Genomic DNA, 10,417 nt, shown 5'->3' with positions numbered 1-10,417 from the left:
CAGTCCTCAGTCAAATCGTCCAACCCATGCTAGCATGGAAAGCGGACGTTAAACGATGATGATGATGATGATGATGATACATACACACACACACACACACACACACACACACACACACACACACACACATACACACACACACACATATGAACGTGAAATTTCAATTCAAGTATCTATATACTACGTTGATGAGATCAATTTTCTATGAAATAAGCCGCTTATTTCTTCAAAGTGTACCCCCGACCTTTTCGTAGAGATTTCATACAATTGTTTTTTTTTTCTCTTCATTCATTAAGAATTTTTCTCGTGCGTCATTCAGAAAACACCACCTATCTGAATTACATATCGTAAATGTAGTTGTTGTTGTATATATTTTTCCATAATGGTTTCTTCCAGTTCAATAGAACTTAAAAGTAACGAGGACGAATAACAAAAGTGCAGTTCCTCGGCTGTCGCTAAACTTCACAAGTACATTTAGCCAAATTTATAGTGATTTTTCGTTCTTAAAAGTGCAAACCACTCTGGGTTTGGGCTGTTCCCATTTTCGCATCCATTCACCTAATTAATCAGTTGGACTCGTCCCGATTTATAAATAAGAAGTATTAGGCGAGTCTATTTTATCGTTTTTCTAGTATAGTATCTTTAGTATCTTATATCAAATATTTGTTTTTATTATGTTGAAGCTTTCAGATTTTGACAGATGTGATTGTTGTTGTTCTCGTCGTTGTCGTCATCGTTGTGCCTATGTGGGGGGAGTTGTTGATTTCGTTACTGAGATGAATGTTGTGACAACTTGTATTGTTGCCGCTGCTGCTATTGTTGTACTTACAGCTACCGTTATCGAGTATCTCTGTACGCAGCGTCGGAAAAGTGCCTTGCGGTGTTTGTTCAGGCTCTTTACGTTCTGAGTTCAAATCTTGTCGAAGTCAACTTTGCCTTTCATCTTTTCAGAGTCGATAAAATGGAATATCAGTGCAGTACTGGTATGTGTGTGATAGACTGAGCCCTTCGCCCCAAAATAGCTGACCTTGTGCCCAAATCAAAAACCAGCATTTCTTCATAAACGCCATCGCCTTTTTCATTGAAGTTGTGTTGTTGCTTATGATGATGATAATAAGTATTATTACGGTACTACTAAAGCAGCGCGGACCCGAACGCGCAGTCGCGCGTCCGCGCTAGCTAGTCTTGAGTGGTCGATCCTAACCCTAACCCTAACCCTAACCCTGTCCCTAACCCTAACCCTAACCCTATCCCTAACCCTAACCCTAAGCCTATCCCTAACCCGCGTGTGCAAATGAATACGTGTTTAGGGTTAGGGTTAGGGTTAGGGTTAGGATCGACCACTCACGACTAGCTAGCGCGGACGCGCGACTGCGCGTTCGGGTCCGCGCTGCTTTAGTAGTACCTATTATTACTTTCAATATTATCAAAAATGCTGTTATGTTATTAACCCTACCTATTTATTCGTACTGTGTGTCTGTTATTATTATTGTTAGTTATTATATAGCCCCTAAAAGGCAGCGAGTAAGCAGAATCGTTAGCGCGTCGGAGAAAATGCTTAGCGGCATTTCTTCTGATTCTTTACTCTCCGAATTCAAATGCCTCCGAGGTCAACTTTATTTTTCATCCCTTCGGGGTCGATGAAATTAAGTACCAGTTAAGAACTGAGCAGATGTAATAGACTAGGTCCCACTTTCTAACTTTCAAGCCTTGTGCAGAAATGATTATTAGAAGGCGGCAAGCTGGAAGAATCGTTAGCACGCTGGACAAAATGCTTAGATGCATTTCCCAGTTTTACGTTTGGAGTTCAAATTCCACCAACAGAGTAAAACAAGAATCAAAAGAGTCCACAGGTAAAAAATGGTTGAAAAACACTGATCTGTAGTAACTATAGTGTGATGACAGGGGTCTCCGTCTGTCTGTCTGTCTATCCGTCCGTCCGTCCGTCTGTCTGTCCGTATTTCTTTTACACTCACACACGCGCGCGCGCTGATGTTTGACTTGAAACAAACGCCAATATTTCTCGAATAATGTCCTCCAAAATTCACACACAAATCCAAAGTCCTCTCAGTATAATACATGAAAAAAAAACATCCCGAGTCACCGGTATCCCTGGGGTAAAACAAGGAAGATAAAAACAAAGCAAATGGCTATTGAGAGTTAAAATGGGGTGATGAACTATCCTCTTCTCTCTCTGTAGTACACCAATCTTTTCTCCTCCCGACCAATGCCTTGTAAGTGAATTCGGTAGATAGAAACTGTGTGGAAGCTAGGCGCGCGCATGTGTGTGTGTGTATGTGTTTGCATATGCATACATATGTGTGTGTGTGCATATGCCTGTGTTTTCTTCCCAACACGTTTCAACTGATGTTTGATAACATTCCTCTGTTCAAGCGGTTCAGCAAAGAAATCGATGAAATAAGTACCAAACTTAAAAAATACGTACTGGATTTGATTTCTTCGATCAAACCTTTCAAAGCAATACCTCATCAAGGCTTCAATTCAATAACTGAAAGAGTTTATATAATTTTATATAACCTAGGCAAGTGTCTTCTATAGTCTCGGGCCAATCAAAGCCTTGTGAGTGGATTTAGTAGACAAAAACTGAAAGAAGCCCGTCGTATATATATATGTGTGTGTGTGTGTGTATGTGTGTGTGTGTGTGCGTGTCTTTGTGTCTGTGTTTGGCCCCCCACCACCGCTTGGTGCTGATGTGTTTATGTACCCGTAACTTAGCGGTTCGGCAAAGGGGGCGATAGAATAAGTACTAGGCTTAATAAAATAAGTCCTAGGGTCGATTTCTTCGACTAAAACCCTTCAAGACGGTGCTACAGCATGGCCGCAGTCAAATGACAGAAACAAGATAAAGGATAAAATACATACACACACACATGTATGTATGTATATATGTATGTATGTATGTATGTATGTATGTATGTATGTATGTATATGCGCGCGCGTGTCTACAACTACTCTCAGATAACCGCATTTGGTACAACAGGCCTTGTACAAGAGGAAGGATGGATGCCAACTTTTTAAGTTCAGGGTCAGGCTTACCAATTGTCTGGGTCTCTTTTGCCCCTACACAATGAAGAGCCGAATTTGAACACCCAGGCAAGGGTATGTGTCTCAGCTAGAACGCGCGCGCAAATGTTGCGTGTGAGTTTTGAAGGGATATACCTAAAAGGACGGTTTCGGTCACCCGTCTAGTTTGTTTTGATGGCCCAGGATTAAAACACTCTTGCTTCCAAGTAAAGGGTAAAGGATAAAGGACACCCTTCAGTCATGAATGACCATGGGATTGCACCTAGAAGTTCCCCTCCGAGACAAATCAGCCTCCTCTCTCCATGCCACCAATATCATCCAAGGGAAAGGCAAAGGCCGATACAGCTTGGTACCAGTGATATCGTAACTTATTTCTACAGCTGAGTGAACTGGAGCAACGTGAAAGAAAGTGTTTTGCTCAAGAACACAACACACAACCCAGTCTGGGATTCGAACTCACTATCTCATGATTATGAGTTCGAAGTTCTGTGACATAAAACTGACTGAGCTCAGATCAGTCGGCTGATTTAAAGCGTCAAGTTGTCCGGTGGAAGTGGGTTTGCTGAGTTGTATGTTATTGTGCGTTGGGCAGTTGCAATGGGACAGTGGTTGGATGATCTGGAAGAGGGAGAAACGGACACGGTGAGAAAGAAATCAAGTATGTGCGTGGCGTTCTGTGTATCAGTCTGGAGTGGAGTGTGAGTAGATCAAACATGTTGTGCAATGAGTTGAGAACAGCAAAAGATTCGGCTTCTGCACCGACAACATCGGTGTAGGGAGATGAGAATGATGAGATGTGAACGTTGAAGTCACTAAGGATGATGACTTCGGAGAAAGGAGAGGGTTAAAATAGATGTTCTCAGAAGGAGAAAAGACCAGAGTATTATTGGTGGTTGAAGACGTTCGGAGAGTGAGGGAGAGAGGGAGAGAGAGAGAGAGAGAGAGAGAGAGAGAGAGAGAGAGAGAGAGAGAGAGAGAGAGAGAGAGAGAGAGAGAGAGAGAGAGAGAGAGCAGATGTGATTGGAGGAATGAGTGAAGAGACTTCATGCTAGAGAAGTTAGAAGTCGCTATAGCTGAAATCCAGTTTAGAGAAATAGATCGGGAGAGTAGCGTCTGCTTATGTGCGGACATCATTTGTTGGAGTGAAAGCATATCCTGGATGGCGGAGATGAGTAGTAGATGGAGGTTGAGAAATTTGCGCCTCAGAGAGAAATAAGAAATATGGTTGGTTGTAAGAGGTGATGAGTAGGGAGTAGTTTGGAGAGAAGTCCCTGGATGTTTGAAAAGAGGATGGAAGATTGGCCAAGGGGTTTGGAGTTTTTTTTTTTTTTGCACTGATGGAAGCGTTGAGTATCGCACTCAACACTTCAGAGTCAGAAAATATTTCATCCTATAGCAGTTTTACTGACACCTTACAAGGCTGAAATAAGGTCCACAATGGAGTACTGTTCCCATATCTGGGACGGCACTGCTGCTTCGCATACAGGCATCATGGGCCGCATCCATAGAAGACCTACTTGACTAATTGGTATTCAACCAATAAAGAATATACTCCAGCCTCTAGCCCACAGGCATGCCATTTCTTTTACCGCTGCCACAATAGCCTCTGTTCCTCGGAGCTGGATAGCCTCGTACTGCTAGCATTTAGATACCTCCGACCCATTCTTTCAACCTCTTGTCATTTTTGATGTGCTTACCTCTTCAGTGCAGCATTAACAGTTAAGCCCAATCCTTTCTACCCATAACATCGTCAATCTGAAATCTTCTCCATGCTCATGTAATTCCTGCAGGTGTTGATTTTGGAAGAGTTTAAATGGAACATTAATGGCTTCAAAATTACCTATCTTGGAAAACCTATAAAAGTCACGACTCTGTTAAAGGACATAACACGGCGTCAGGTCCGCGAATCGAACTCACAATCTAACGATTGCAACCCGACGTCCCTAAACACTAATCTGCGTACCCTCATGTACACAACCACACGCATCAAACAAACATCTCCATCAATTGAACAACTGATGTCTGTGACAGAGACATTTGAACCATCTAAAACTAACAAATCTGTTAAATTTACACACACACACACACACACACACACACACACACACACACACACACACACACACTCTCTCTCTCTCTCTCTCTCTCTCTGTCAATACTCTCTCTTCTGATCCACAATCCAATGTTTGAAAAAGGGTCCACCACACTCTTCCTGTACATTAACGATCTGAATGCTGCCACCACCAACAGCGCTTATTCGTACTCGGATATGTCAAGGTTATCTCAACATATCTTTTGGCACACAAACATTAACTCTTTGTGACGTAGGCATCTTAGGTCAAACCTATATATCGTCTGAACAGATACCTCGAAAACATCCTATAATTAGGCATGGCGATTTTGTTTCTTCTTGTAGCACAAGGACACAACAGAATCCCTGGACATATGAAGGAAACAATCTTGTACCTCACATTTCTACTCTTGGGCAACACGCAGTTAAAACTCCCCGAGTAACTATTAATGCTAGGTTTCACAATCTCTTATGATCTCTTTTGGTGAATTCACACCCGAAACAATACTGGAAGTGAATATATAAGAATACTTTTCTTTTCCAAGAATACGAAATGCTTCCTCTCTGATCAGCTACAAACTCGGTGGCAAACCCGAGTAAGATCCACAACGGAATAATCTCACACTTGGGATGGTGCTGCTGCTCTCCTTCCAGCATTCTCTACCGCATCTGTAAGAAAGCTATTCAATCGATTAGCAAAGACACAAACCCATCATCACACTAGATCCTCCAGTGAGGTGATAACTATTCTTGTCTCCTTCAACACCACAAAGACCTTATCACTACACATATTACATATAACATTATCGCATCTCTCCCTAAATATGAACACAAGATTATAATCCTCAGGGCTGATACACATGCTAGATGTCAGCATTTACTGATGATCTCTCCAACAAAAACACACATTCACCTTTGTAGAGACTGCATTAAAAAGATCGGCATTCTTCTTCAGGGCCAGAAAATGCTTCAATTTCCAACAAATTCTAACCTATTAAGTTTAACTGTGACCCAAAGTACTGCTCAAACATCTGGGACGCTGCTGTTACTACGCACAAAAACGTCCACCAAACGGTTACCCAAGTGACTGGCATTAAGGCCCCCCTCCCCCCCAACTCCTTTTGTTCTGGAGAACCACATACAGACAGTCTTCAGCGCACTGAATAACCTGTCACACCCTGGCGTCACCGCAACAGTGAAACTCATTTCGGCTAGTGTCTTTTGGCCAAATATGAGACGAGACATCACTGCTTGGTCACGCTCCTGCCTTTTCTGTCAAAAGTCAAGCGTGCATAGGCACATCCATGTTCCAAAATGTGGAGTAAACTTGCAAGACGCCATCTGATACTAGGGTGCATTTACCGAAGTTTTCTTTGACGTAAGTATTCGGCACCAAACTTGGTGGTTTCTTCACCGATCACGTTTGTTTTCTGCAGACATTAAGGCTGGTCTTCGATCCCAGAAGTCATGGGCCCTCGGCCTCTGCCTCTCACTAACTCATACACACATATATACGCACACATACACATACATACATACACACATACATACATGCACACACACACATACATGCACACATACATGCACACATACATGCACACATACACACACACATTCTTTTGAGAGTAGTCAGAACGATCAGATTGCAGACATCAAGAGATCGAATGCTGCTAAGTTCGCGCTTTGGGGAAACTTATTAGCAGTTTGTAGAGAATAAAATGTCGTCGTCGTGGTGGGCTTTCTCAATCGGCGCAGTTGTCCCATCTACTTCAATAACTTTTATTTTACCTTTTTCTAACATAGACCCATAAGTGACAACAGAAATCCAGATTTGTTTGGGATCATTAGAATATTTTTTATTGATGATGACCAGCCTTCTCTTTCTCATCTGCCATCTTTGATTCCCCTTGTCTCTTTTGTCTCGCTCAAAGAGTTTGCAACTGAAACAGCAGATATTCTTCCATTGCTCTCTAGCCTCCATGAATGTATCAAATACCTTTAGTTGCATGCTGCATAGTGTGAGATTCCACGTCAAGACATCTCTGAACTTCAGTTACGGTCTCCCATGATGATAGCTTTCCGTTGCCAGTTCAGGATAAAAATGGTTTCGGCTGTCGGTTATTGTTCATCCTTTGAACATGTCCAATCCAACGTAGCTTGAGGCTGATGATCTTCACCACGATACTTGTCATTTCTGCTTGTTCTTTGACATAAATATAGGTCTTCTTTTGTTCCCAGTTAATACCTAAAAGTGAGCGAAATTTAGATTGATGGAATCGTTCAAGATGTTGAATGTTACATTGATAAGAAGTCCACGTCTCGCAAGCACAAAAAGCTGTGTTTTCACCAAACTTGTCTTAGTAGCGTCTTTTAGTAAATCCGAGAATCTCTGTTGCAGCTTTGGTCAACTTTAAGTTAACCCAATGTTCTTCAATGAGGAAGGAGATTCTTGTGAGGATGGAGGTGGTTCTTGCTGCAGTTCTTCAGAGATACGGTTCTCGAATTCAGCATAATGATTAAGGTCTCGGAGAGTGCGACATTGCTCTTCTTTCTTGATGGGAATTACGAGCTTTAATGATGTTGACTTTTGAGATAATCAGTCAGCGATCTGTCCACCTGTCATCAGCACCTCCGATGGTTCTAATGACGTGAACTTCTGTTTGATCAGTGGCTCTGTTGTTAATATAGTTTATGAAATACCAATGTTGTGATCGGAGTCCAGAGTTGGTGCATATACACTGATAGTGACGAAGGGAGTTCTCCCTATTAGTAGAAGTTTCACAGAGATGATTCTTTTATTGAAGGCATTAGGACTGATGTTTCATGTTGCTAGTTTTGACGGCAAATCCAACCTCATGCAATCTTCAATCTCCTCTTGGATTCTCCTCGTAAAACAATGTGTTGCCGGCTCTAATTTCTGTCATTTGCTCTTCGTCATGTCTCACTTAATACTGTAATGTCGGCATTGTATCTTTCAAGTTCTTTCCAAACAAGAACAGTTCTTTGTGGGATATCGCATTCAGTTTCCCTTCCATCCATCAGTATACGGGCATCCCAAATCCTAAGAACCAATGCAGTTCGAGAAAAATTTTTTCGATTATTCCCACCACATTCAGGATGAGCCCGCCAGACACGGTCATCTGATACAACTTTGGTGTTAAGCCAGGCGATTCTTAGGTTACACTTTCTAATCCCTTCCTCATTCGAGGCGAGTGGCGCGGAACCAAAATAGGCTCCAGCTGGTCACGAAGATCAGACCGAAATTTCAAGGCTGTCTTAGTTCGTTGAAATGACGATCATCGATCCTTCGCTACTAAGATTGCAAGAATGATCCGAGAGACTTTCACTATTCACCGCACTCGTCTCCTTTAGACTCATTCCATCGTCCCTCCTGGACTTACGTTTCAGAAATTAGCAGGCGATATTTGTGTGATTGAGGGAATTGATTGTAGCCTCGAAAACCTTATAACTTGATTGAGTCTGGCCTACTTCTAGGAGACAGATGAATCCACATTACAGGGATTAAAATCAGGGTTGTTGACTTACCCATGGTGTTTTGTAGCCACCGTCGTCCAGACAGTTCGGCTCTTCCACCAGCGATGGATACTAGAGTAGCAGTTGTCCTACATCATGACTAAGTTTATTTGAAAGCAGCAAAACTCATTTTGTCGTAAAGCTCGGCGTTGGGATTGAGAGTTCCCGTGAATCAGCAGTGTCACCTGCTGATTCCTCCACCTTGAGTAAGCTCGTCGCTGTTAAATCGCGGCTACTTATTCGGGTAAGCCTTATTCGCAGCTAACTTCAATAACTGAAGGCCACTCCACTATCTTCCACCTGTGGGCGAGGTCCTTCTCTGGTCAGCTCCGGTCCCCATGGAGAGATATCCATGGAAAGCGGAAGTAAAATAGTTTCAATCGAAAAGCGAAACCGGTCCGCAGACTCGGATCGCTCGATACTTACTTTAATTCAATGCTTCCAACCATAAATATTACAAAAGATGAGAAAGAGAGACAAAAGAGACAGAGAGAGAGATGTCAGAAAAATGATTGGAATGAGAAATATCAAAGAAAGAAAGAAGGAAAGAAAGAAAGAAAGAAAGAAAGAAAGAAAGAAAGAAAGGAAGAAAGAAAGAAAGAAAGATTTAAAGAAAGTTAGAACTCTTAATTCAAGTCTGATATATGGGGAAGTGTAGGAGCTGCAAGAGAAAAATGGCGAGAAGAATCCATTTTCAACAACCTATTCCTACCTCCAAAGTTTTCTTTCTACAGCTTTCTCTTCCTGCTTCTCGCCGGCTTTACACCATACTCCCCCCCTCTCTCTCTCTCTCTCTCTTAATCTAACCACACCGATCACAAACAATATGATTTAAGGTTGCGTCCAATAATGAGGTATAGGTGTGAGAAGGTTGGAAATATAGCAAGCGAACAGAATATAAGGCGGGACCATTTCAAGAGACCCCGACGATTCCAAAACAGTGGAAACACCTATCCCAACATCAGCAGTAACCACAACCAGCCAAATCACTATCATCGTCATCGTGGTCGTCGTGGTCGTCGCCGCCATCAGTACTTTTATATTGAGAGAAAAGAAAACCGCAAAGTGCCTGTGACCTGAACAACCCATACAAATAGAAACATTATCACCACTGCGACGACAATGTTCCTTCAACCTAGTAAAAGTGCACCTCCACAAAAAGTCAGCCTGACCAGTAAAGTGCACAACTCCAGTTCTAACAGTACAGCTAACCGGGATTTCCTTTCAGGGCACTGTTACTTTTCAATAACAGTACAAGCGACATTTTGATGGGTTTTAAATGACGTCATCAACTTATTACACGCCTTCGTGACTAATTAGATGTCAGATCAGATCACATGACAGCATAAATTGCACGAACACACACACACACATATACACATAATACATTCATACATACATACATGCATACATACATACATACATACGGGCTAACACTCACACGCACATATATGCATATGATGTATCCATGTATCTATCTATCTGTCTGTCTGTCTATATGTATATACATACACACACATATATATACATACACACATATATATATATACACACACATATATATACACACACACATATATATATATATATACACACACACATATACACACACATATATATATGTACACATATATATATATATATATGTACACACACACATATATATATATATGTACACACACATATATATATATATATATACACACATATATATATATATATACACACATATATATATATATATACACACATATATATATATATATA

The 10,417-nt window shown here is 41.5% G+C and overlaps 1 protein-coding gene across 1 annotated transcript in view; it reads right to left on the bottom strand.

Annotated features, from left to right (window-relative positions):
* Positions 1–7,526: 7,526 nt before the first annotated feature.
* The window catches only part of LOC106873274 (uncharacterized), a 6,079-nt gene continuing 3,188 nt past the window's right edge, over positions 7,527–10,417 (bottom strand). The window contains exons 3-4 of the mRNA XM_014920568.1: positions 8,069–8,177; positions 7,527–7,667 (exon numbers count right to left, since the gene is read on the bottom strand). Coding sequence (XP_014776054.1) covers positions 7,527–7,667; positions 8,069–8,177 — 250 coding nt within the window. The remainder of the gene's footprint in view (positions 7,668–8,068; positions 8,178–10,417) is intronic.

This window comes from Octopus bimaculoides, chromosome 1 (genome assembly GCF_001194135.2).
Source record: "Octopus bimaculoides isolate UCB-OBI-ISO-001 chromosome 1, ASM119413v2, whole genome shotgun sequence".
In the NCBI taxonomy this organism is placed as follows: Eukaryota; Metazoa; Mollusca; class Cephalopoda; order Octopoda; family Octopodidae; genus Octopus; species Octopus bimaculoides.
This window is presented reverse-complemented; position numbering and strand designations above follow the sequence as displayed.